Source organism: Anomalospiza imberbis, chromosome 11 (genome assembly GCF_031753505.1).
Source record: "Anomalospiza imberbis isolate Cuckoo-Finch-1a 21T00152 chromosome 11, ASM3175350v1, whole genome shotgun sequence".
NCBI classification, from domain to species: domain Eukaryota; kingdom Metazoa; phylum Chordata; class Aves; order Passeriformes; family Viduidae; genus Anomalospiza; species Anomalospiza imberbis.
In genome coordinates, this window is record NC_089691.1 from 16,321,059 (window position 1) to 16,348,878 (window position 27,820).

The 27,820-nt window shown below is 48.8% G+C and overlaps 1 protein-coding gene across 3 annotated transcripts in view; it reads right to left on the bottom strand.

Annotated features, from left to right (window-relative positions):
* The window catches only part of PRICKLE2 (prickle planar cell polarity protein 2), a 103,060-nt gene that overhangs the window by 16,518 nt on the left and 58,722 nt on the right, over nucleotides 1-27,820 (bottom strand). For 2 of the 3 annotated variants that reach the window (XM_068202156.1, XM_068202157.1), the window contains 4 exons: nucleotides 14,654-14,837; nucleotides 3,177-3,290; nucleotides 1,338-1,475; nucleotides 483-686 (listed from right to left, as the gene is read on the bottom strand). In XM_068202156.1, coding sequence (XP_068058257.1) covers nucleotides 483-686; nucleotides 1,338-1,475; nucleotides 3,177-3,290; nucleotides 14,654-14,837 — 640 coding nt within the window. Of the gene's footprint in view, nucleotides 1-482; nucleotides 687-1,337; nucleotides 1,476-3,176; nucleotides 3,291-14,653; nucleotides 14,838-24,427; nucleotides 24,556-27,820 lie in introns of those variants that run through there. The other variant, XM_068202158.1, reaches the window with a different exon arrangement.

Below are 27,820 nucleotides of genomic sequence, written 5' to 3' on the forward strand. Positions count from 1 at the left end.
AACTCTGTATGGTTTTCTATCTCAGTTTTGTATTCTATTTGTTCAGCTTCCTGTAGCCTGTTAATCGCCTCTCTCAAAGCCTATTTCAGCTCGGCATGTACTCAGGCATGACTGACTTGTAAGAAATACAGCACTCATCCCACCAGGGGCTTCTTCTGGGGAAATGCGGGAGAAGGGAGGATCACCACACCCAGCTGGGCTAAAAACACAAAGCCAGGGGGCTGTGCTTCTACTGGAAACACGCATGGAAACCCCCCGGCTTCCTGTGTGTAGATGAGGTCCTAACTCATAACAGTCCTAGGCAGACTGCAACTAAGAATATCTGAAACCTCAGGAAAAGCTTGCTTGAGCCCTTGGCAAAGCCAAGCCATCAGTTTGGTGTGAATGCCTCCATGAAAAAGTCAGGGATGGAGGGGAAATGCCACCCAACCCTTCTGTGCCATCCCAGCGGGCAGCAGCTCATGGCAGATGCTGTCTCTTACCTCATCGCATGCGGCGCAGCGGGGCTTGAGGCACTCGGCGTGGTGCCTGCCACAGTAGATCTTCCCATCCTGGTAGAAGTAGATCAGGTCGACCAGCAGCTCGTTGCAGACACTGCAGATGAAGCAGGGAGGGTGCCAGCAGACGCCGTGTCCTGCTCGTGAGGCGAAGACGGCCATGTCCCCTCCATTGATCTGGCCGCCGCACTGTCAGAAAAGACGGGGATTAACGGAGGCGTGTGGGTGACCCCACTGCCTCCAACAGGATGCTCTCACAATCACTGCCCTGCATAATGCCAGGAGATGAATTGACAAGTCCATGTCAAATATCCCGAAAGGTGCCCTGACAGACCCCAGCACTCACAGGGGTGAGTGCACACACAGCAGGGCCACAGGCAGATGGTTGTTTCATGTCATTAAATCATGGAATGGTGTGACTTGGAAGGGACCTGAAGATCATCCAGTTCCGATCCCCTTGCCATGGGCAGGGACACTTTCCACTAGACCAGGTTCCTCAAAGCCTCATCTAATATGGCCTGAACACTTCCAGGGATGAAGTAGCCAACTTCCCTAGGCAACCTGTGCGAGTCCCTCAACACCCTCATAGGGAAGAATTTTTTTTTTAATATCTAAACATGCCCTCTGTCAGTTTAAAGCCATTCCCTCTATCAATATAGGCCCTTGTAAAAAGTCCTTGTTCAGCCCTCATGTAGTCCCTTTAGGTACTGGAAAGGTTTTTAAGGCACCCCAGGACCTTCTCTTCTCCAGGGTGAACAGCCCCAACTCTCTCAGCCTGTCTTCAGAGGAGGCGTGTTTCACTTGAGTGATGCAGGTACCAGTTCATCAGCCACTACCCACCTGCTCACAGATGGCTCCTGTCATGGTTACAGGGAATGGCCGAACATTGCCTCTCCCTAAATTTTCCCTCTTCCTCTGGTTGCTGAAGAGTTTGAGCTCCCTCTTCTCCTCCTCATCCAATGAGTTGCAATAGCGAACCTAAAAAACACAAGTGATGCTCAGTGCCTGGGGTGTCCCTGGCTTGCCACCGTTCCATGGGCCCTGCAAACCTCTGCCCTTGGCTGTGGGAAGGCTGGAGAAACAATGGGCTTCAGAAATCTGGGGTTTGTTCAGAATTTCAAGAGGTTGAGATGAGAAAAAAGGGCAGGATGATTGCTGCTCTTTGGGCACTCAATCTGTAGAAAAGTCTTAAAAGTTGGGTTCTCAGAGCTGCACCCAGACCAGCAATTGGACTGATGGTTTTCCTGCTTTCTCCATCAGCCTTCCGTGGCAGAGGTCTTCATAATATTACACTGGCATTTCTAGAGCACAGACCTTTTTCTCTGCACCAAAGACAGTGTTCCAGTGACTTGTGAACTATTTTTCCAGCACAGGATAAAGCCTGCTCATTTGCAAAACCTCTCCATTGCAAAGTAATTAATAAGGAAATAAGTAAAATAAAAGGATACAAACAATGAATGATGCAATTTCCCTGAAGCTTATAAAACTCTGAGGTTTTCCTGGCTATTTCCATCCTGCAGGCTTAGCTCTTGGCTGGTTGCATTTCAATGGGGAATACAACTGAAGAGCCAGGGAGGTCAAATGTAGCACCAGCACCCAATCCACCCTCCGTTACATGGGAGAGCAGGCTCATGGAGCTGAGCAGGGTTATTCACATGAGCAACCAGCACATCTTGAATGTTGAAAGGAGCAAAACTGAGCATAAAGGGAAACTGGATGTAAAATCTGCCAATTTGCAGAAAATACACACAGACCTGCAAGTCCAACTTGCAGGAAAACAGGCTGCAGTAGCAGCATTTGTGTGTATTTATTCTTATGTTTTTTGGCTGTCAGAGGCTGTGAATTTTCAGCAGCTGCCAGGGAAGCAGGCAGGCAGGTTGGGACCCAAGGGTGTATGGGAAGGAGTCCCTTCTTTGTGCCTGGAGCTCCCCCCATGCTGACAGTGCTGTGCCCATGGCACCCAGCCACATGCAGGCAAACTTGTTAAAATGTGGCTGAGATCAAACAAGTTACCTGCATGTGTTTCCCAGAGCGGCTTCTTCAGAAAGTAGCATGAAAATAATTTTTTTTTGTTTACACAGGGAAATTTTGTGGGTTACCAGAAGCCAGTGTTCTCACTGGTGAGATCAGGGCGTCAAAGACCAGACCCTTTTTGCTGCCTCACATCATTCCTGTGAGACGTAAGAAGGTTTATTTTGCTCTGACTGGTTTTGACTCAACCTGCGGCCTCGCAGGCTCTCCCAGCTCGTGAGGCTCAGCCCAGAAAGCCCCTCCTTAGCACACTTACTCCCACTCCAAGGTGAGTCGGAAGCAGCACCTGGGAAAAGGCTTTTGCAACTTTGGATCTGTCTCTAGATAATCTCAATGGCATTCCAAGCCACTTTTAACAGAGCCTTGGCCTCCAAGGGCTGAGAAAATGCTTTTATTTCAGACAACTGAAGAAAGATGACTTTGAAAAATTTTAACTTTAGAAACAAACAACTCCCCACCTCCAACAATCAAAGCAGGAAGCAAATACAGCAACTTAAATAGCAACGTGACCGAAATCCAAGTATATCCCCCTGAAAACAAAAGGAGTTGAGAAAGGAAAGCCACGCTTCCCACAATCAAGCCCAGGAGGAGCGTCCATTCCCCACCCGCAGCCGTGCTGATGTCCAAGGACATTTTCTGGATACTGACCTCATTGTCATGTGGTGGCAGCTGGTGAAGAAGTTGCTTTATGCGAGATTTTTCTCCCGGGCTGTTGACATAGGGAACCTTGTCCTCGGGCAGGCAGCTGTAGTACTGGTGCACCTACGGAGCAAGAGAGGGGACTGCAGTGGGGTTCCCTGGCCGAGCCCATGCCCCTGTGCCCGGCCAGCAGCCACCCCCTGAGGCAGCAAGCGCTGGGTCTTCCCCAAGATTCTGAGCAGGGAAACACTGCCAGGAGCTGCTTCAGGCTGTTTTCTTTTGTCCTCCAAGGCACAGGGGTGGCAGCCCCGGCGAGGTGGGCACGTTACCGTTTGCTCTGTCAGCCTCCATAGCGTGAGCATTGCGCCGGCTGCGGGGATGTGTCGGCACCTGCCTCGGCAGGGAGGTTAAAAAGGCTGCGCCCCAGCAGTCTCCGTGTTGCTGGCTATCTCAGCCTCCACCTCCATCAAACCCCTCCGGGCCTTTTTCTGTAGCAATTTGTGGAAATAAACAGCAGATAAAATCTGTTGGAAGGCTTAGTTTTTCTCTTTCGTCTCAGAGCGTGTAATTAAAATCAGCTATTAAAAAGGCTGAGGAACAGCGTGCCTGACGCTGGGAGCGCAGTGCAGCCCGGAGAGGAAGCACACCCTGAACCCCAGCATCTCTCCTCCGACTGCCACACCTGGGATGTGCACTCAAGGGCCGGGCCAGCACCGGGAGGGAACTCGCTGGCTGAGATCCGCTCTGAAATGGCCACGGTGATGCTGAACAGCTCAGGAAGAACCGGGAGAAGGTAAAGGTAAGCACAGCTGGGATTGGGATTCGCTGCAGCCCCAGATGTCTCCGGATGCTTGGGCAGAAGCAGAGGGCTGGCTGGCTTCCTTAAATCTGCTCTTGGCTGGAGAGATGCAGGCTGTTCTCCCAGTGCACACAGCTGTCTGCCTTTGCCATGGTGGGATTAGCCCCGAGATGCTCCCTCAGCTATCAGCAATTCATTTTGGAGTGGCTGCACTGCCTGCAGCTTTCACAGGGCTTTCCCAAATAACGCTTCCTTTGCAGTGGTTTCTGATCAGCTTTTTCCCTTGCTGTATGCTTTGGACTTTGGCCTAGACAGCACCACCTGGGCCAGCTCTCTCCAGAGAAGCCCTCCCTGCCTGCACAGCCCCACAGCATCTGTGGATGACAGGGTGCTGTGGGGTCACTGGGAGGAGTGGGGACACGAGCTGGTCACACAGGGCTGGCTGGCAGGGGAGCTCACCCATCGGCTCACAGGCTGATGGGGGTGGCGCGCACGCAGTTATCTTCTACAGAAAGAAATATCCTTTTATTCCAGAATAACTATCCAAACCTAGCTTTATTCAGAAATAATTGCTCTGCGTTCATCTCACTCCCTGCTCTCATTCAGAACTACCTGAGAGCAAGAGCTGCTCCAGTGGTTTTCTCAATTTATGGTTCCTCCCAAACCGATGTCACCATCCCTCCTTCCCCCATCATCAGGTTTTCCAGAAAGGGAGATTTTAGCAGATTTCCACACGCAGGTCTGCAGTGCTGATGACAAGGGAACTGCTTGTGTTGCAAAGCTGAGGAACATGCTGAGCATATGCCACTGCAAAACCCTAAATTTGTTTTGCTAAGGCACAGCAGAAACAGACCCACCAGCTATGGAAACTGTCAAAGAAAGAATGGCTGCAAAGTATTTTGTTATGTTAAAAAGAAAACAAACTACATACATTAGAATACTTACTTTGCATTTATAGAGCATCCTTCATCCAGGAACATCAAAGCACATTAAAAACACTAAAATTCTTATGACATGCTACACAAGGTAGCAAATATACACATTGCAAAGGACTAATTGCAGCATCATGGTGTTAAATGAGCTCCCTAAGTTCATGCAGCAAGTCTGCAGCAGAGTTTGCAGTTGAAAATCTCCCAGCAATGCCCCAGCTGCCACACCAGACCCTTTCCTGGGCTGCCGGGCTTCCACACGGCCACGCGGTGCGTGCCTGGCCAGCACACACTCCTGTGGCTTCTCCTGACAAATTCCCCACGTGCGGAGAGGCTGTTCACTGTGCCCTGTGCTCACATTGGTTAGCTTGTGTTTTGATTTCTTGCAAAGAAGTTTTTTTTTGCCCACCCAGTCCTTGAAGTTGGTGGAGACCATAAATTACTTTTTTTTTGAAGAGCCGCCAAATTACTAAAGCGACGAGCCCCAAGACGCTCACCCTGGGCAAAAACCAAGGATGGGAGCTCTTCCTTCAGCTGCCTGGGTGCTGCCTTCCCGGAGCACAATCCAGCAGGACGTACGTGCCCAGCTCCGCTCCTGCTTCCGCCGGGAAGTTTTCCATTTACTCCCAGCAGGACTGCAGGAACTGGTTCCCATCACACCAGCAACATAGCTTGGCAGGGATGGGCAATTTGGTTTGAGAAGCAAAACAAAATAAATACAACAGGCTCCAACCTGTGTTCTGTTGCCTGAAATAACCTGAAAGGGTTTGCTTTGGATCTGCATCAGCCACAGGGACCTTCTAGAGGAGTGCTCATGGAGAAGATGGAGCAGAGGCAGCTGCCAATCCTGGTCCAGTACCTGTGGAACATCTCATGAGGAGAAAATCCTTATGGCTGCCAACAGCTTTCTGCAGCCACCATTCCCTTGAACCAGAGGGACGCACAGATCCTTTCACCCGGGACATCACTTCTATCCCAAGAGATCCATCCTGAGGGCAGATGAAGAGCAGAAGGACACCTCTTGCCCAGGCTGCCATTAGAGCACACCTGTGCACATAACACTCTCTCATCCATCACCTGTTCCCATGGCATGAACCCAGCTCCTTGGATGGGAGACCCAAGACTGGGAGGGACAGGGTCATAGGCTGCCTATGTCCCTGCCTCTGTGCCCAGCTGGCTGCCGACAGCATTTCTGACCTGGCGTGGGAGCGGCTGGCAGCTGGGCTGGCACAGGCCTGCGTGATGCCCAAAAATAAAGAAGGAAAAGGCGATTCTTAGATCAACCTGGCTTTTCAGGGAAAAAGCCTGCAGAAAGTGTTAACTTGCTGGGAAACTAAAACTGCTCAGTCTGCACTTTCCTTTTGTATAAAAGGTCACTGTTTTATGCTAAAGTAACTCCTCCTCCAGCTCTGTGTTGCAGCACGCACAAGCCTTGTAGCTGGTGAGCCTTGCAGGGCCAGGGCCAGACCCCCCATGTGCCTGCTGATGGCTCCTCACTGCCCTTACAGGCTCTGCAACCCAGATAAGAATAACAGTGCAGGCAATGACCTCGGAGAGATAACATTTCCTCTTTAAACTGTGCAGTATCTGTAACTGTTTTATTGTTAAATACTTCTGCTGTGCAACACAGCAGCTCTGCATCCTCCTATTGCCCCTTGCAACAGATCTGCTCTGCCCCTGGTTACCCCAACAAGCATCATGAACACACAGGAGCCCCTTGTGGGGCTGGACTAGGTTTTATCCTCAGTTTTCCAACTTGTTCCACTTCACTCTGACTTCTGCATGAGAGAAATCCCAAAAGAGACTGGAAAACATAACACTGAGTTAAAATAAAGCTTCACACAACATCTCAAGGTTGCAGATGCCATGGGCATGGTCTGGCCAGTGCACTGGACATGGGGAGAGCTGTGGGTGCTAGGTGCCATGGGATACTGGCAGGCTGGGCAAGCTCCATCCTGCCCCAGGGAGGTCCCACTTGGACAGGCTCCATGCTACCAGAACCTAGCACAGCAGATTCCCAAGGTGTTATTCTCACCTTCACAAGGAAAATGTCCAAACACCAAGTTTTGTTAACAAAAACTGATACACATTTTGGAAATTAACAGCTGCTTGATGCTAAAACGGAGGAGGGGAAGAGGGGGAGGTAGAAATTTAAAAAGTAACAAACCAGGAGAAAGGAAAGAACATAATGTAAAAACAGGGTAGGAAAAAGCCTTTAAACTGGAGCCAACTTTATTCAAAGGCACTGAGGAGAGTAATTACATTAGTTTACAAATGCCTTTGTGTTCTGTGGTCTTCTTAGGTTTGGAGTATGTTTCCAGTTTAACTTTGACAGTTTACAAACCTTCTCTGGCCCTGCTAAATAAAGGCAGGACTACAGCTTGTCCTGGTGGTCCCAGGGTGACCAAAGACAAAACCCACATGAGCAGATCTGTGAGCAAAGCCTTACACCTCCTAGACGGAAAAGTTTGCAAACATCCTGTAAATTCAAGCTATTGGTGAAGGATCTCTTTGATCAATGAATTAAAGGAGGTGGAGGGGAAAATATCGTATTTCTTACGCCACAAATTGCTGTTGGGAAGTAGCATTTGGCTGTACTCGCCCTGAGCACAACACCCCTTCCTAAAGCACCCACCAAACCGGGCTGTTTGGGATGACTGTATGGCTGGGATGGACTACAAAGGAGCTCACGGTGTCCTGGCACCGGTGCCGACTTGCTCAGCCCTCACAGCTCCAGCACAGCCTGCCTGGCTCTCCTGAAACCAAACCAACTACAAAACCAACTGCAAGGCTTTTGCAAAGAGCCCTGTGAGGGCAGGACGTGCTGGTCTGCACGCAGTAGGGTGCCTGAACAAGGATGTTCCCAAAAAGGGGATCTTGGTGAGTCAGCCAGCACTCAGGCACAGTGCAGTAAAGCATCACACAGAGCGGAGTCTGTTCAAAATACAGCATTCCCCAATGTCCCCCCCATGCCCAGGACAGCATCATTTCCCCTGGGAACATGCCAGGGTACCACAGCCCTGGCAGCCCATTCCATGACAGCCAGGGATGTCCCGTGGCAGCACAGGGAGCTGGTGGCACATTGATGTGTGTGTGCTCAATTGTGGCCCCTTCTCCTGGCTCACTGCTGTGTGCAAACTCCCACGGGATTTGGCTGCTGAGGGAAGAAGGCAGCCAGTGGCTCTGACAAGCCTGTGCTGGCCTGGGCGAGCAGGGCTGCTCCTGTGGCTTGCCTGCTCCTCCCCAGTGCCAGCTTCTGAACAGCACACGTCAGGCTTTAATGATCCTTTACACCGAGCACTTAAAATTGACAGACAAACAAACCTGATGCTTTTGTGTGTCTCTCATTCCTGCTAGCCTCCCTTGCAAAAGCAAGGGGGGAAAAAAAAGTCCCAAACAAACCACACGCAAATAACCTTCCCAATATGTCTGTGAAACATTGCAAGTGCTTGCACACGTTGACTCACACACAAGCTCCACAGATGACAGCACGTGTGAGCCTGGAAAACGGGTTCAGTGTGCTTTGGCCTGAGTCTGGCACGTCCTCCTTTTCCAAAGCCATTAGGATACAAAGCACTGATTTATTTTTTTGAAGCAAAACAATCCTTACAGCAGGACCAGATGCTCTGAAATGAAGAGTGGGAACTGCTGGCTGGCTCTGCCAAGCATGGGGGGATGCAGGCAGGCACGCGCCGTGGAGGGATCCGGAGTGTCCCCTGGGAGCCCAAAGCCCAGCTGGGAGCAGGCCTGTCACCCCCAGATCTGCGAGCGCCCATCGCCGGCGCAGCAGCGGGAGGCAGACGCAGTCCTGGCGCCGGGCAGTCCGGCATCCCGCAACGCTGCGCTTGCTCTTGGAAACCCGCTCCTAAGTCAGAGGGACAAAGGCAGGGAACAAAGGAAAAATCATTTTTCTAAGTGCTATTTGTTCTGGCACGCTCTGCGGCTTTCCGCACGCTCCTCTCCCACGGCAGCTGAGGCGTCGGAGCGCTGCTGCTCCCCAGTCGAGAACGACATCCATCCCTGCCAAGCCTTTGGAGCAGCTCTCGGGCTGCAAGAGATCCCGCGGAAGCGCTGCTTCCTGCTGGCATCAAAGAGAACATTTGAATGAAGGCCCTACGTCCACACGTTTTAGACTTGTGAAAGCCTATGACATTATTTTTCTTTTTTTTAGGCAGAAATTGAATTTGGATTAAAAAGAGCCAGATCAGTGCTTTCAACAGCATTGAGAGCGGGCTATGCTGTGAGGTCCATGCAGGGCTCAGGGTCCCCTGGAGCACCAGGAATGATAATGATCATCTGCTGCATTGATCATCACCGATCATTCCCCTGGGTATCCCACATAACATGCTCTTGGATTTCTAAGGCATGGGGCAGCACACTTGCATTACACCGCAACTCAGAAAAGCTGTAATTGCACACTGGAATAAAGCTCCAGGAGAAGTTTCTATTGGGTAGTCCAGGGTTTTCAGTTTCCTCTTCCACTCCCTGCTCCTCCCCTGCCTCTCACCTCTGCTGACCTCCACATATATTCTTCAAATTTCAGAATCGAGCAAACCATGTCAGACGAGTGGTTTTGTTTCTGTGACCCATCAAGAGTAGCTGATTCCCTCCCTGATAATAAGATTGTTCAAATATTAAGTAATTTTGACAGCTTCCATTGGCTCACCACGATCAGGGCAACACCCCAGGATACAGAAATGGAGCAAATGTCCAGACACATGGTTTTGCCATGGGCTCTTTTTCAGCATGGGATGCACTCACACTTCTCCATCCACTCTGTTCCAGGGCAGGGGCACAGCTCCAGGACCTCCTGCCCCACTCCAGCTGCCCCCAAGTCATGCATCACTGGCATCACACGCAGAAAAAGCATTCCATGTGCGGGACTGCTGCTCCATTCAGCAGCTGGGAAGCATTCGGCACAGTCTGATGCCTGGAGGCTGGATTTAGACAGCTCCAGCCTTGAAATAAGAGCCACTAACTGCCGGGCTATTTAGATACTGAGAGAGTTCACCTGGGAGGTGATGGACTGACCCTACCTCAAAGTGAAACTGGAGAGCTTTTGAAAATGAGCTGAAAGGCAGCTTTTGGGTAAAATACTCCACCGTGCACATGTGTAAGTGGGCAAAATGAGAGGCAGCTGCAGCTCCTGGGAGTAGGGTACACAAGGACCAGCTTCTCTGCAGGGTCCTCAGCTTTCCATCCACACTGCTCTGCTCTCAGGATCAGGCTCTACTAGGAAGGAAGAGCTCTTCATGGGCCTTTTGCCCTGCCTCTACCAGGCTGTAAATTGGCTTGTCTGCTTCCCACTACTACACAGGTATAGTGTGTAGTACTACACACTGTACTGTGGAGCACAGGGTTGCTTTGGTCTCTTTTACTCCTTCCTTGCTGCATGCAAGACTTCAGTCTCTTGAGGAGTGAAACAGTTTGCTGAACTCAGAAGGCTCAAGAAAGAACAAGATGGTACAATGACCGTGACACGCAGGCACAAGTGAGACACATGTCCCCCAGAGATGCCTGGCCCAGATAATGTACTTTCTGCCTCACCAGAATGGTGAAAATCTTTACGTAAGGTGTAAAAGCATGTTCCGTGTAGGTTCATCTCCGCTCTCCTTTCCTCACTTTGTGACCTGAACAGCAACTGATGAAACTTGGTGGTTTTATAACTCAAGCCCTAGCAACAGGTCTTGCAAAATATCCAGAAGAAGGACTAACATGTGTGTTAGCCCCTGAATAAATTCCCTGTGACAGCTACAAGTTTCACACCACTGCAAAGCTCTTGAGGTCCAAGCTCTAATGGCTGCCTTAGAGAAAAATGGTCCCCTGAACCTTCATGCTGCTCATTTTAGCTCAGATGAGATTTTCCTAACTTTTTAAGGGACTCAACCAGAGCAACTGACTTGACAACAAGGGGGAATTAAGTTCTTATGGCACATACAAGATTCTCAGATGCTGGCATGCCAGAGCCATACAAAAAAGCCACAGCGAGGCTGAAGTAGAGCCCCATCTTTTGTTTAATTGGAAATTTCTGCCCATAACCAGCTGCTCCTAATAGTGAGACACATGCCTTGCCTAAAAATGTGAAAAACACATCACAAAAGGACTAATTTTCAAGCATCTGCCCTCAAACTTATGTCAGTGCAAGGAGGATCAGCTGTCAGACTGCCAGCCCCAGCAGACAAACTGGCTCCCAAAGATGTCTTCCTCTGTGTCTCTGCAGCCAGGCTCAGCCTGGGATTTTGCTTTGCTGAGGACACACTTCTAAAGGTGTTTGCCCATTTCAAGACTTTGACACTTATTTCTTTATCCAACCATTGAACTGCAGGCAGAAAAAAAGAGCATTTCACAAAGCCCATGTCCCTGCTTCTATAAACAGATCTCTGCCATTCCCATCTGCATCCCTATCTTCCAGAAGAGAAGTCCCTCTTCTGCCATAAGACAACTTCTCATTGAATCCAATCCAAGTGGGATTAGACCCCACAGAAGCCTCCTGGCCATCCTGTGTAGCTGATAGCTACTACAAGACACTCTATTTCCTTATCACATTGTGATTTATGGAGCTCCGTCCTGGGTTTTTACCTGTCACTTTCCTGGCTGGCAGGTTGTCTCTGAGCCTTACACCTCTGATGGTCTCAAACCTCTTCCAATTTCCTGCCTGAACGCATTTGGAGACAGTTTATGTCTATGTTCTTGGGCTAAAGTTGGAGCTTGGATAACTGCTCTTCCCTCTCTAATGAACAGGGGGAAGAACAATTCAAATGAACAATTTGCTAGGCTGGACAAACTAAGCTCTTGTAGGCTCCTCAATGAAATAACATTTCTAGTGTCCTACCAGTTTATACCCCACTTTCTTGAGCAGATATGTCATACATTTTAGTTGGTTTACCAGAAAAATTTTTATTGTACCTTATGTAGGGGTGCTATCAATTTTTAAATTACTATCATAATCCCTGTGTATTTAGAAATATATTGCATTTATTTATGGCTTTTGAGTAAAGCCCTTTTTAGCCTTACACACTGCTGAGCCATAATATAAGGGATAACTTCCAGCTCCACTCCTCATTACAATGTTTGGATCAGTATCTGTGAACATTGGACCAACGCTTTTTTTGTCTTCAGTACTAGGCATTGAGTAACCAACATGATTTTCCCTAGTGACATGTACCACAGACCAGCTGAGGCCTGAGTTAGTGTCCAGGAGTACACTGAGACCTTATAGGTTTGAGTCAATTCCCCTCTAGATGACAGTAATTTAAGCTTTGGATTGAAGGGACTCTTCAAATACTGAAATTACCTTTGGACACTGCCAAAAAACAATGTCACGTTTGCAGGCCAACTCCTCCCCACTGAAATCCTGTAAATTGCTGTGTTGAGTGAGACATGAGCGCTGTCTCCCAAGAATAGTGAAGCAGGGAGGCTGTCGTCCAAGTAAAATAAGAAAATTGCATTAGTCTTTCAGGGGAACACTTACCTCCCCAGTTCATATACTGCTCTGAGATTTTAATAAAGTAGAATATTGCGGAAAAAGTTGTTTCATTTAATCTGTTTCACATCCAAAAAAATACAGCAGTGGAACAGCAGGAGGCAGAGAAAAATTCCCTGCCTGTTAATCTGAATTTTCAGCCCAGCCTGACAGCAATATCCTCAGCCAGGGCAGAGCCCACCAGCTGCCCCATGGCAGGCACCAGCCTTGCAGAGGCTCCACATCACGTGCACACACCTGACTCATTGGCCAAAAAGCCACACATCTGCCTGCAGACTGGCACATCCCCAGTGAGATGCTGCAGAGGCATTTCCTCTGCAGCATGGGAGGTAAATGGCCCCTCCTGCACTAAGGAGCATCCCCAGCCTGGGGACAACCATTCTGTGATTCCATGAAATTCAGGGTGCTGCTCTTCACCCAGGGACAAACGCCTGCAGTGTGGCTCTTGCACAGCCCAGGAAGTCACTCCTTGCTTTTGTCATCTTAGTGGCTCATCTAATGTGAAAAGTCATGACAGGGCTGGCAGATGAGCTCTGCTGGATGGATTTCAGGGACTGTCTCTGGCTCTGCTTATGGCTGCTCTTTATCTCCACTGAGATTAGAGACAGGTCTGAAGTGGCAAATTTGCTGAAAGGCCCAGTGATGCAGACTGAGGAGTGTACTGAGAAAGGGAGTGTTTGGACTGAGGAGCACCACGACCTTTGCAAGAAATAGATACTGGAAGAACCTAAAATCACATTAACCTGAGTAATGCACGAGATGTCAGTAGCTACTGGTAGAGCAAATGGACTTCTATTTCCTCCTGAGCATCCCCAACTCCCTGCCACACTTAAAGAGCACCTGAGGGATCAAAGAATCACATGGGTCTCCTGGAATATGTCACCACCATGCTGAAAGTGGGTTTCAATTACTGCCCGTGCCATGATGTACTCATTAGAGACCATGTCTACCTGGTCAGGTGCCACCTGTCACTAAATACCTGTATTTCCACCCAAAGCTACAGGAACATGGGCCAGCTTGAGCTCCAGAAGCTGCTGACACGCCTGGCCAGAAACCAGCAACGAGAGCAGGTGGCACCAGCTTGGGTATGGTCCTCCAACAGGACCCCCCAAACCCAACCAGTTCATGTTGCCATGGCATGAAGGACCAGCAGAGCCACTTCAGAACCATCTGCATTTCTTCACACACCACATCTTGTACCTCCTGCCAGGCAAAAAGAGAGCCTCTGACATAAGGAAGGCGACAGAAAACAAGGCTGCTGCCTGATTTGCACGGTTGGATGGCACCAAATGAAACACATGGTGCTGTGGAGTTTCAAGTGAGCACTGAGCAAGGCTTATAAAGACAAGAAAAAAAAAAAGAAACAAGCCACCAAACAACTGGATTTTCTCTAATCAGACAGATAATATTTACAGCCTACGGATGGTGCCAAAATATTTCAGGAAATTCCTAAGCCTGTCTGAATAAAAGCACAGGAAAACACAGTACTTAAGGACAGCAACTATGGCAGTAAGAATGAAAGCTTTCCACCCCCTTCCAGCCTCCTTACACAGTTTAAAATTATTGCCATATCATATCATACTGCAATTATCAAGGCTAAGCTCATTTTGCCACCTCCACTGCAAATGAAATTCTGACTTGAACATATAAAGGACCAGTGTAAAAATCAAAGGAATCATGTAAAGTGGAAGGAGCAGAATCAGTGCATGCTCAACAGAGCACACTGAGGTCTAATCCATCCCACTCAATCCTGCACCAAGAGACTTGAGCTTTATTTAAGCTATTCCTTCCAGCAAGGCATAAACATCATGCTTGGAAAACCCAAACCACAAAGCTTTTGGCCTATTTTTCAGAGTTATCTACCAGCTTTGACTGTCTGCCCTGGACTTACCACAGAGAAGAGCAGTCCAGGAGGGCAGAACACAAGCACTGAGCCCCTGGGAAACACTTGAGTCCCATTGCTTCTTTCCCAGTGAAACATTAGATATGTCTTTTCCCTTGCACAACCACAAGAAATCCCATCCTGGAGGTATTTTGTTTCCCCCCTCTCAATTACCAATTACATCCACAGACGCAGAAAACCACAGGTCCTGCAAGGATCACGTGTCTGTTTTGTTCCATTTGAGCATTCAGACCCTGCAAAGCCCCTCTAGTGCACCCAGACACAGCCACACGCAACAAGTGCTCGCACCTCTAGAAGAAAAATCAGGGAAACTATTTCCGAAGAACATGCAAAACCAACTATTTTCTGGTAGCTGGGTGGTGTCATCATTACCTGCTCAGGCTTCAGGCCGGGGGGGACCCAGGCGTACTCCTCCAAAGCACAGCCTGAGTCGTCGTCGGAAGTTGAATTCCTCTGGAAGTCAAACATGAGCTTCGTGACTGTCTTCTCCATCTCCAGAGGCATAACTGTTACAATGTGCTCTTCCTGGGAGCACTTACAGTGAAGGCAAATCTTCCTGTAAGGTGAGGAGAGAGAAAAAGAGATGCCCCAGTGAGCAGTGCTTTACATGAGAAAGTGATTCCTGCCAGTCGCTGGCCTGCAGAGACTAAACTCAATGCTTTCTTATGCTCAGGCATTTTCTAACACAGGATTTGTCTCTCTTAGGAGGGGGAAATAAAAGTCCGTATTTGCTGTAACAACACTTGGCAATCCATCTGAGTCAGACTGCCCAAAGTTTGGGGATATGCAATTGCTTGTCTCTTTACTGCGCCACGAAGAGTATTTCCAGGGGCCAGCACAGGCACAGGCCATGCCTGGTGGGGGCTGACTTACCAGCCAGAACTGCAGAGTCATTACCAAATTTAGGACAACTGAGCACTTTGCTAAAATGGGAAATGGTTGATTGACTGGGAAGCTGTGAATGACAAGTCTCTTTAGCATGCTAACAGCATAAATTTGCTTATTAAAGTAGCATAAAAATTGATTATAATCTGAACATATAAAGCTAAATTAAATTAAGGGAGGCTACAAAACCCACACTCACACTGCAATGGAGTCTTAACCACCTGGCTCAGTGGCACATGCCACAGCTCAGCAGCACTGGGAGGAAAGCACAAGAACTGAAAGAACAGCCCACAGAGGCTGCAATTCAACAGCCATTAGCTTAATTCACTGCAAGTATCTGTTGTTCTTAACTCTTCTTTAAAGGGGCTCTTCCTCCAGCTTGTGGCCTGTGATAGATTTTCTTCACAGGCTTGAACCTCAACTTTTATCTGCAGGGCTGCCAGGACAGTACAGGCTCATAGAATGGTTTGGGTTGAAAGGAACCTTAAGGGTCATTCAGTTCCAACATCCCCTGCCATGGGCAGGGATAACTTCCACTAGACCGGGTTGCTTAGAGCTCCATCCAGCCTGGCCTTGAACACTTCAAGGGATGGGACATCTGCAAGCTCTCCAGGCAATCTGTGCCAGGGCCTCACCCCTCTCACAGTAAAGAATGCCTTCCTAATATCCAATCTAAACTTACTCTGTCTCAGTTTAAATCCATCCCCCCTTGTCCTAACACTATATGCCCTTGTAAAAAGTCCTTCTCCAGCAGTCCTGTAGGCTCCTCCAGGTACTGAAAGGCTGATAAGGTCACCAAAGAGCCTCCTCTTCTCCAGGCTGAACAATCCCAACTGTCTCAGCCTTTCCTCACAGGACAGGTGTTTCATCCCTCTAATCATCACACCCCTTCAACACAGTAACAGTGAAGGACAAACCTGGCTGAAAACATCTCCTGACAAAGAAAAAGAGGTTAAAGGGAATGCTGATAAATTGGCTTCTATTTCTGAAAACTCAATGCTTTTCCATAGGCTGGGTCAATGGTATCTATTTTAGAGCAACCACACAGGATTCTGAATTAATTTGCGCTAATGAAGCACCACTGACTTCTGAGAAAAGAGATAAGGTTCCACGTGGGTAGCAGAAGGGAGACATCTCAGAAATAAGAAGGTACCACACAAATTCAAGGGAAAATCTACAGTTGCAGGTTTCTCTGCTCTGTGGTAAAGCAAAGAAATTTAGATGGAAGGAATAGTTAAACCCGGGGGTTGGAATTTTTAAACACCTTTCCTTCTCTTTGACTGCTGTGTACAAGCCAGCTAAGCATAGCAGTGCTCGGATCCAGCTTCAAGTCTAAATTTCCATTTGGCCATTACAGCACAAAAAACGCACTCTAGCAAAAGTCAAGAGGCTCCGTTAAGTCAAGCCAGGGAGATTTGCCAGATTTTCCCATTTCCTGCCTTTCATCAGATCTAAACCACACAGCAACCCCCACACACTCCAGCGTCTGGTTTGCGTCCAGTCGGGGAGTCTCGGCATCACCTCTGGCTGTTTCCTTAAAAAATAATCAAGGTACCATTTCATGTGAATATTTTAATTAATCAGCTACCGTGGAAGGGTGTGGAATGGGTACTCTGCCTCAGCAAAGTCACTGGTACCATTGCTGTTTCCATCTCATTTCACTATATGATTAAAAGCAACTTAATAGGAAACAAGATTTTAAAAATAACTCCTAGAGCCCCAGATTTGGCACTAGAGTTAGTTATTCTAAGGGAGTTCAGGAACTTAACCAAATTTTGACTTTTTGGATATTGATCGTGCACTTCAAAGGGGGACAAACCCAACAGTCCAGTGGGAGCATGAGCATTACGATGGGGAAAAAGCCAGCCCACAGGCTTCCTCCTCCTTCCCACTCTAGATATATCCCCTTCAGGAGATGGGACATGGCAGGAGAGCATCAGACATCTTGTCTTTTAATAAATTAAATAAATCAGGACTTGTAATAACAGTGTCAAAGACGGAATAGGTGAGATGTATAATCAGTTAGACTCCAGAGATCACTCCCACCCCCCAGCTCACACCACGTACAGCCAGCAGCCTGAGGACTGCATCAGGAAGCTGGTTTACCCCACCCTCCCTCCTGCCCCATCCCAGGCAAGTGAGTACTGCTGGTGAGTGGCTTCCCTGGTCAGAAAAGCAAACGATGAAAACAACACAGGTAGCCTATCTACTCAGTAGTGATGTCCCCAAGCCAGGACAATTTTGCGCCATTAAAATTTGACCATCTCCAGGCATGGTGTTTCTGCCACATCCCTGGACAAACTGTACAAAATTCAAGATCTTGTCTCTGAGATATTCAGCTTTTCCCCCCTCATTAAAAGCAGATGATTAACAGCTTTAATTACAATTTTCTTTACATTAGGATATGTTGTTTCATGGGAACAATACCCAGTGTCCTAGGAGTGTCTTTCCACTTCTATGATCAGGTTTCCATGACTTCTTCACATAGGTCTCACTTACTCAACTTTATTTTATCATCTTCCAGCTCACTATAATTAAAAATAATTCCCCATAGCAAAAATTTAATATCAGAATGTACATTTCAAATGTGAGATGAAATTGAAAAAAACATTTTCCCCTGCCGCACTCAGAGCAGCGCAGCACAAAGCGAGACAACGCACGTGCCAGCACTCGCCTGTGCCCGCAGTGACCACAGTGACAGTGTAGGTGCCACAGCGGCACGCTGGTGGCTTTTGGAGAGGAGCAGGGCCATGGCTGGCAGCCTGCCTGGCTGCTCCTGCCAGCAGCAGCTCCTCAGCCCCTGCCACGGGAAGCAGAGCCTGCAGATGCTCAGCACATCGGTGCGTCACACACCTTATCCTGGACGTGGGGTGGCACCTCCTCCAAAGGGAAACCCATTAGCTTGGCTCTGGCCAAGCCTCACCACCACCAAAGCCTCAGCAACAACAACCTCTGCTGCCTGTGCAGCTTTGCACAACTTGAGAAGAGTGCAGGCAGCCGGGTTTTTTTTTTTAGCAAGAATAAATTAACACCAATCACTGTCTGGAAATCCCGTCTTCATTCATGAGCCTTTCCATCTTGCTCCCATCCCAGGTCTGCAAGCTTGTCACAGGGAAGAATCTGCCCCGGTGACTCAGAGATATCACCAGCACTGGGGTGGAAGCAACGAAGCAAGGATGGCTGACAGCATGACTGCCTTGAGCACGGAGGGTGAATAAAGGAGCTTTTAAGCAGCTGTAGCTTGTGGACAGGGAGGAAAGGCAAGCGGGAGCCAGCCAGCAGCCAGGCTGCTGCAGGAGGCACGGGCTGGGGAGCATCGGCAGGGCTGCTCTGCACAGAGCTGCACACAGAGCTGTCCTGTACTGGGGCCAGGACGGCGGGAAGCAAATGGGGAGAAAAAGAACATTTCCTGGTGTCAGATTTAGCTGGAAAGGAGCCTGCCTTGAATTGACTTCACATGGTACAAAAGCAGCAACGTCTCAGAAACAGACTGAAAAATTTCTTCTCCTCAAGGCCAGTGAAGTTACAAGATGGATGTGTTTTATAGGAAATCTGAAGCAAACAGGAACCCAACACACCAAGCAGAGAACATGGCTTCAAAGCACCTCTTGCTTGGGATGCTGAAGTACACTCCCAGCTTTGGTTCACCTACATGGATCTTTACATGAAGCCACCTAACCTGCGAGGTCTCTGGGACGAGGCAGTCCCTTGTTGTACAGCCCTGTTAGCAAAGCACAGCCTCTGCCATCTCTGGAGCCTCCCGCAGCCCTTTCATCTCAGCAACGCCACCAACTAAAAGCTAAACCATGCTGAAAACACTAGTGCTGTGCAAGAGGCTCTTGAGAGAGCTGCAAGTGTGACCCCAGCTTTCTGAAGAGAGATGAGGTCTCCCTGCTGTGAAAAACCAGCAGACTCCAACTGGGGAAAGCATGAGGAGACCTGAGAAGTCAGGGAAGAGAGATGGAGGGCAGCCTGTCACCAAGGCAAAGGGGATCCTTGCCAATAGTGTGTAGCTCCAGCAAAGGAGCCAGGTAAGCTGGCCTCTCCCAGGGAGAGCCTGCGTGTCTGGCTTTTGGGATGGGACTCCCTAAGATGTTGAAGGCAGCACACCCCTGCCTGCAGGAAAAACTCCTGGCCACAGGGCTCTTCTCTTCCTGTTCAGTGGGTGGGCATGCAGAATGTAACACAGCAAAGAGCACCAAGGCAAAGCCTGCCCAGGCTGGGATCCACAAATATTCTGAGAAAGGGCAGAGCCCAACGCCTCCTGGCAACAGCAGGAACGAAGGCAGAGTTTAAAATTGTGGCAGAAATGTTAAAATTCCTCTCGGACAAAGAAGGAACTCAGTAAACAGCCCTTATCACCCACCAGCGAGTCCTTATCTCTGCTTCTCACTTGCTTCTTCTGGGATGGAAATAAATGGGCTGTATCAGGGAGCAGCTCCCTCTCCAGACAAAGCGAGAAGCCGGAATGCCATGGCCGTGCACGGCCATGCGACGCCTCTGCTGTGCTCCCTAATACAGGATTTGCATGCATTTGTGCACACATTAACATGCAAGGTTTGGAATCCCTCAAAAAGCAACTGTCTGCTCCGCTCAGATGGGGTGTGTAAATGCAGATGGACAATTCCCTTCTCACTTGGCTTAAGACATACGTGGCAGCCTGATCTCTTTCCAGCATCGTGCCATCATTCTGACTGCAGTAAGGCTTTTGGGTCAGCCGTCAGTCAGTAAACCACAAAACCCCAAGACCTCTTGGAAAAGGGAGAGGAGGCTCAGGATTTGGGGCAGCTCCTATGACCCCTGAGTCTCTTAACAAGGGTGTCTTAATATCCCTGCCTGTTATCTCCTCCCCTCAATTGAGAGTTAATGAGGCATCTTCCCATCCCAAGTAAGCTCCAGCTATACAGACTTGTTTCTCCAGACCCCACAGGCAGGGTAAATATTTACTTAAATGGAAAAATTAACAATCCTTCACTGCCATAGGGAGAGCCCAGAAGTTCTTCTCCAGCACAGGGAAACTGAGGCATGGAGCAACCAGAAACAGCACCCAGCTGTGGCTTCCCCATGGACTTCCTAAACATCAGAGGAGACCCAAGCTTTTGCACTCAAAACAGACAGTTCAGGCTGAAGTTCTGCCTCTTTCCCCAACTTCTCTAACACTGTCTTTTGAACCAAATGGCTCCAGCAGCCCCCATCCAGCTGCTGCCCATGGCCTCCGGGCCCATGGATCTCAGTGACAAAGGGGCATCTCTCCAGACAAAACATTTCTGCAACTTCCTAGCTCTTCCAGTCACTGCAGCTGAAAAAAAAAAAACCCAGCCTATCCGTGGGAATGAGCTGCAAAGACTCTGTGTTACTTTTACCTGCCCACTGTGGCACAGGAGGAGGAGGAGGTGAATTAGACATGGGTACCTACAATAGCAGGAATTCAAAGTCTGAGGACAAGGTGCCCTTGGTGGCCTGCAAGGACAGTCAAGGGATGCCAACACTCACTTGACACAACATGTTGCGGGAACAGCTGGCTTGAGAGATCAACATCAGGTGGTAGCAAGAGAGTTGGCAGAACAATAATGCCAGGAAACCAAGGAAGAGAGAAATAATCCAGCAACCAAACTGGTTGCATCCTACAGATACAAGTCCCTCAGATCCCAAAGGCCACAGGAAAAGCACGTGTAGCCACCCATGTGCATGAAGGTCCACATTAGGTGGGGAAACACTAAGAGGATGGAGGAGTTGCAAATCAGACTCTTCTCCATCTTCCCCATCCATATTTTTGTCTCCCCCACTCAACTTGCTCAAGGCAAGTCAACTTTCTTTACAGTATTGTTTTATTTGTAGTTCTCCCTTGACCCCTGCAGTGCCCACAGGAGCAGTTGTGAAGGCATCCAGGATGGCATTGAAGCTTTTATGACAAAGCCCATTTCCACTCCCGGAAAAATTCTTCTCTCTAGCTGATTTGTCCATGCTTGGCCTCAGGCTGGAGACTAATTTTAATTTTAAAACTCATCCTTTACCAATGCAACAGCTATTCTTGCTTAATTAAGAAAAAGAATTAAAAAAAAACCCCAAAAAACTATCCCCCGTACTGCCAGTTGCAGCCAAATATGAGCAAAAGCAGCCTTTGAGGATTTTCCATCTGTTCTGCTTCCATCCTGAATCAGGACCATCCCTTTCACGAGCAGGTAGAACATCTGCCCGTGGGTTCCACTGCCCTGTCCCCAAACCACTGCTTCCCTGAGGCACAGCCTGGGGCAGCCTCCAGGCTGCTCCCAGTCCTGCTGTGGTCTGAGGCACCACATGGCAGAGAACAACCACCAGCACACCAGAGGCAGACCAAGAAATTAGAACAAAACACAACACAATGCACAAACCCCCCAAATTCCTCATCTGATCTGTCTGGTGCCCTCTTAGGCAAACAAGGAATCACAGAACCACAGACCAAAGCTGTGGCCAGACTTTTCAGCAACACCCGAAGATGAGAATGAAAACAGGACCAATCTTTCCAGTCTGTGGCTAAACCACAGTGGGGGATCTGGGGTGCATCACAGGCCGTTTTGGAGAGCCCAGGGGCACCCCAGTGCTCTGCAGTGAACACAGGTCCCTGCTTGGCCTCCAGTTTCTCCTTGTGAGCTGGGTAAGGGCAGCAGGGTGTTGAAACACCCTCTTGACCCGAGCCACAGTGCCAGGCTGCTCCCATGAGCCACAACCCCTGACACAAACTGTGGCAATTCTGATGCATAAAGATGAGATGGTTAAATTAAAGGATATTAATAACTCAGCAGCTCTCAGAAGAACCCTCAACTTGAATCTCTCAGGATATTTTGCAAAAGATTGATTTTTTTTTTTAATCATAGAGGTTAGACAGAAGTGGGCAAAGTGCTACACCCATGTGAGCTGCAGATCAAGCAAAGGGGAGAGAGAGAGAGAAGAGGCAAAAGAAGCTGCACTGAGCCCCAGCCTGTTGCCCAGCCATGCTACCAGGAGAAAAGGCATCCAACAGGCTGCTCCCTCACATCCAAGATGATGGAGGCAGTCTGCCAGCTCACAGGCTTACCGCTACTCTCAGCATATTTATATTAGGGATGTTTTTTTTCCCCTTAAAGGTCCAGCTCTTAGCATACAGAAATAATAATAACCACATATTTTTCCCCAGTCATGGAGAAGAAATGCAAACCACTAGTTTACAAGTTGAAGAGAAGAACAGGCTCAGCAGCAGCGGTAATAACCCTGAAGCTGGTGGGCAAACAATGCTGAAGCCCAGCTCATGATTATAAAAGGCAGAAGGTACAGGACGGGCAGATGCAGAGCCTGTGGACACTCAAGAGGGTTTGGTGTCCCCCATGGCAGGACAGCCCCAACCCCATGGATCCCAGAGACCAAAGGGGCCTCTGGCTGATGGGGTGGCACAGGGGAGGTAGTGGAGGAGCAGGCACAGCTGGGCCCTGAGGAACTCTCTCTCTGGGCTCCCCATCCAAGAGCCAATGTGGGTCTGTGTGACAAAGCCCTGCACTACCCTGAGGGTTATCTTGTCAGATTTTAATGATAGCATTGGGTGGCTTCTCAGCCCAACAAGATGCAGAGCTGTATCACAGGAGGTCCTCTCTGCTTTGTTCTTAACTGAAGATGGAAATTCCAAGCCTGGGGTTCTGGATCCAAACCCAGCTGTTCACTGAGAAACCCATCTCTGTTCAGCATGCAGATCTTCACTGTTTTCTCAAGTTTTAAGAACTCTGGGCTCTCCATAGGCAGTATTTATCTTCCTGCCCCACTCCTTCCCCCATCCCATTCCAGGCTCCAAGCCATCACTCCAGACTAGCTAAGCTAAGTGAGTTCCCAGTGTCCTGCCCCAGGGCTGCACACACTGTTTTAAGGGCCTTCACTTGTATTTGCAGTATGACAAGCAGAAACCACGGGAACCAGTAAACATGCTGCAATCCAAGCATCTCGCAGGCCATACATCCTAAAGGAAAAAAAAACCTGGCTGATGGGCAAAGCGCTCAGAAGCAGGATGAGCGAGGCTGAAAATTGCCATTATTTCAGAAGTCAAGGCTCACACGGTGTCCCCTGAGGCTGGCGATACTGACCCGTGTGAAAGCAAACACTGCCAGCCTGATCCGTGCCCGTGCTGGCTGAGCCCGAGCCCGAGCCAGGCTGCCAACAGCAAATGCGCAAGGCTGGGTCATTCTGTTAAACCGAGCCTGGCTGGCAGAAAACACACAACGGGAGAAGATTAAAATACGAAGCAAAATATAATCTTGTTAGCTGCAGACAGTTATACTTTACAAATCTTTATCACAGGCTCAAGCCAGCACCCTTATAAACACAATGCAGTGATGCGAGACACGTAAGTGCTCCCACAGCTGGCAAAAGAATCGTCAAATGAAAATAAGTCAGATAAGTTACAAGATAAGAGAGCTAAAACTGAAAGGATGACACTGCATCTGGTGCAAATAATTATTTTGGCATTATTCTGTCCAGCGCTAATCCTCAACTGCTCAAAAAGATTCAATCACTGTTTAGCACAGTCAAGGAATTATGACTAGAAAACAAAGAATAACCGGATTAAAATCTTTCCACGGTCACAGGTCACGTCTGTGTCACATCTGCTTAAAATGTTCCTTCAAGGGGCAAGAAAAGAAAGGAAATTGGACTTGAAAAGATTGCACTGAAAAACATAACCCCCAGGTTGCAGTTCTAGGTTGGTTTATAGTTTGCCATTCTGGCATGAACAACAAAGGCTTAGAAAGGTTATTACTTTAAAACTTCCTATTCTCAGGAAGGTAAAACCACCAAAATAAACATCTGAACGGACACGTCCTCATTCACAGCCCCAGCCTCCACGCAGTCTGCTCAGAAAATGTGCAGAGAATCCAGGCTTCGCGGGTCTGCATTTACCAGAGCAATACAATTAACACGGAGAGATGAAGATTTTTTAACTCCTGTTAGAGCCAGCTGAGCCTTCCTGATTATTTTTAAAGCGAGAACTCCATTACAATAGCATCAGCATTTCGCCCTGACGTCCTGCAGCTGCAGAAATACAATTTAACAATTAACCTTTTCCATCCATAAACACAGAGAACAGCAAAGCCTGGAAAAACAGCGCAGTCCCTCGCAGCTCACCACCAGCAGCACACTGAGCAAAGTTAGTGCTGCGTGCATCCACGGAATGCTCCTTATTCCTCCTCCTCCTCCCTTCTACTTTCTATCCCTTCTAAAAATCCACGACAAATCTGAAGTCGCTGGCCAGAGGCAGTTCCTTACCTGTTCCCACCGGCGATGCGAGCGCAGGAGGGAAGGATCTCTGGAGCTGCCCAGCTGTCCTAGCTGTGCCCGCTGCCTGCGGGCTGCTCGCAGGACCAGCCGGAGCACCGCAGTGCCATAAAGCATCCCTCGCTGCCGGCGGGGCCGCCGCTCGGGGCTCTGTGGAAGCCTTTCCGAGCAGGCGCTCCCGAAGCAAACCTGCCCTGGAAAAACGTGCCTTTCCTGCCCCGCGTCTGCAGCTTTCGCGTCAATTGCCTCGCTTTGAAATCCGGCTCCGGAGGGTCGCTCCCTCCCTGCTCCCAATCCGAACGGATCCAGCAGCTCCCCCCTCCAGCCTGCCTTTCGCTAAGTGACCCTCGGAGGTGGCGAGAGGATGTCCAATTTGCTCGCCGAGCGCAAGGCACTAACGAGGAGCGATGCAGCCCATGGAGAATAATTGGCGGCGCGGGAGCGGCGCGGGGCTCCGCTGTTGCATTGCTCTCCTCTCCTGCATGTTAATGAGCAATGATGTCAGCAAGCCAAAGGCACCGCATCCCACCCGGACCGGCGCCACGGCCCGGCCACCCGCCCCTTTATTTACATGGAAATCAGCCCGCTCCCCGAAATCAATAAATCCCGTAGGCTGCCTGGGCAATGGGAGAGGGGGGGGAAAAAAAAATCCTCCTCGCTCGCTTGCGTGTTTCAAAGAGTTGGCTGCGCACCAGCAGCCTAAATGGAATGGTGTGAAGACACTAATTATCCTTCCCTTCTTATTTCATGCTGACCGAACCTCAACTTGCTGTCAAACTTCAGGTACCGCTTCTTAGTTACGCGAGCTATTAACGCAATGATCCGCTGGCTCCGAACAACGGATCATTTTTCTCCTGGCTTTCAATGCCCTCTCAATTATCTCCTACACTAGTTTGATTCCCTACTGGCTTTCAGACGCAGCATGTTTGTGACTAGCAGGGCTAAATATTCCGGGGAATACAAGTTATTAGCGTGGCATTTTGGTCACTGCATATTTTAATACATTTTCTCTCACACGGCCACGACAGATGAACGATTCACACCTTTTTGTGTGTGTCTCAGGTGAGTACTGCGAGCCCCAGGAATATACCACCTCAACGGGGATGCTAAGCCTCTTCCCCCTGTGCTTCCTTCCCCTTGGAAAAGAAAACGCAGAGAAGGAGCTATGCTGCCAAATCTCTTCTGCTGCTCTTTAACTCCGTTGTTTGGGAATTCGGTGGTCACAAATGAGTCATTCCAGTCGTCTGGAGGACAGTGTACTTCTCAGTTTTTAGCATTTGCAAAAAGTGCGTGAAATTAAAGAAAAAACTCCTTTCTGTGGACCCAAAAACCCCCACAGAAAGCAAATAAAACTTTCCCAACACAGCGCTTCTTGTTGAGGAATACACCTGGTCCAGGTAGCTGGGCTGGCAAACTGCAGATTGAGATGGAGATTGAAATGCACTTTAAACTCTGGGTGGGACCCCGAGACAGGAGGCCATGAACTACCAACCTTTGGGATAACCAAGGACATGAAGATGGGGGATGCCAGCCAGGAAAACGGATACTGAGGGACACTGCAGGAACTGGGAATTGCTGACCTTTTGGACAACAAAGGCGTTGAAGACCAGTGATGCTAGTGAGGTGGATGGACAGGAAAAGGAGAGCAGGGCCCGGAAGATGACTGGGGGGAAGGGCTAGACTTGTGCCTGGGTAGACTGGGAGAGGATAAAATCCCAAGAGTTCCCTTCTGTGTTGCTGATTCATGAATAAATGGCTTTATGGAACAGGACATCTGAGACTGCTATGAGAAACCTGGGGCTGAACCGGTGAGGAAACCTGGTCTGGCTGTGAGTCGGGTGTGTGGGGAAGCCAAGCGGGGCTCTAGGCTCACTGGAGTTGCCACCATGAAGGGACTTCAGTTCCACAAGTCAAAGTCTCTGGCCTTGGGACTGTGACTGCCAGAGAGTCTCCTGAATGGTCAGGCTGGGAAGTTGCCTTAATATTCTGCTGCACACTCCTGACTTTTGATGCCTGACTCCATATTTCAGAGCTCTTGATTTTGGCAATATTAGCTATGTTTACAGAACACAGAAGGATGCAGAAACTACAGCTGTGAGTCTTTCTGCAGCCTCAAATGCCTTAAATTGTTATTATTAAGGCTCATAAATTAGGTTTAATTACATGGAATTACACTCAAAATCTCAAGGATGAAATCTGCAGCTGGGACAAACCAGCCCAGCTCTAAGAGCCTCCCCAACTTACTTGGCCAAGTGGGACAAACCACGAACGTGCAGTGATCTGAACTCTCTTTCTTTTTTTATTTATATTAAGTCTGAGCAGCAAGTTCAAGAGTTGAGCACTGACTCTTAGTGCATCCAGCCAGATCAGACCTTCCTTTCACAGAGCAGGGGCTTCTGCTAGAGATGGCTGAAGTGCTGAGGATGGTCTCCTTCAACTCCTCCAACTACAAAGAGCAATAGAACTTGTAGGAAAAATCTTCCCTGATCCTTCAGCTTCCTTAACCGACCCATTTTGCCCCTTCCAGTCTGAATCAGCACTGCAGGCAGGCTGTCAGTCTTGCCTGTCTGTGGTAAATGTGCCATGGCCCCAAGATGATTTACTTTTCCTCTTACACTCAGAACATGTTCATTACAACACAAAGTGAATGAGACAAAACTGAATTGGGCAGAAGCAAATAAAGAAGGCTGCTTATAAAATGATAATGTTAAGCAGAAATGCTGTAGAGCAGAAATTACATGTGTTCCTTGGAAACATATCCCTAAAAGCACACAGCAGTGACTCGGGGCTACAAACAGCACAAGGAACATGTCCTGCTCCATAGGGCACATCCTGTAGGCACTCATTTTCACCCAACACGAATAAGAATGACTGACTTTATGGACATTAACTTCCAAGGAGGAAAGGCCCTTTACCTGCAAATACTTTTCTCTGTTCATGCTCCAAGGGTCTCCATCAGCTGGCCTCACCCTTGGGAAAGGTTGGCAATGCGTGAGTGTCTAACACTTCTTGTACAACACCCTCTGTGCCAGCATCTACAGCAGCTTCAATCGCCCTGCACCAGGGCACGTGGCGGTGTCATCCCCACACAACCAACCCCCCTAAAGGTGAGTTCTGCTGGGCTTTCGTGGCCAGTTGATCATCTGCACAAAGGGATCATATGAGGAACTGCAAACTTTTCAGTCTAAATTCATCCACAAAGATAAAATGGGTGTGAGAATGACAAATTAAAGCAAAAGATTAGTAAAAGACCAATGTCTGTAACACTTCAGCTGCAGGGCTAGCTGTGAGCAGAAGAGCTTTGTGTCTCCAAACAGAGTCTCTGGCTGTCATCGCTCCTGACAGACTTCTTGTTCCAATACTTGCAAATCTAAATATTCACAA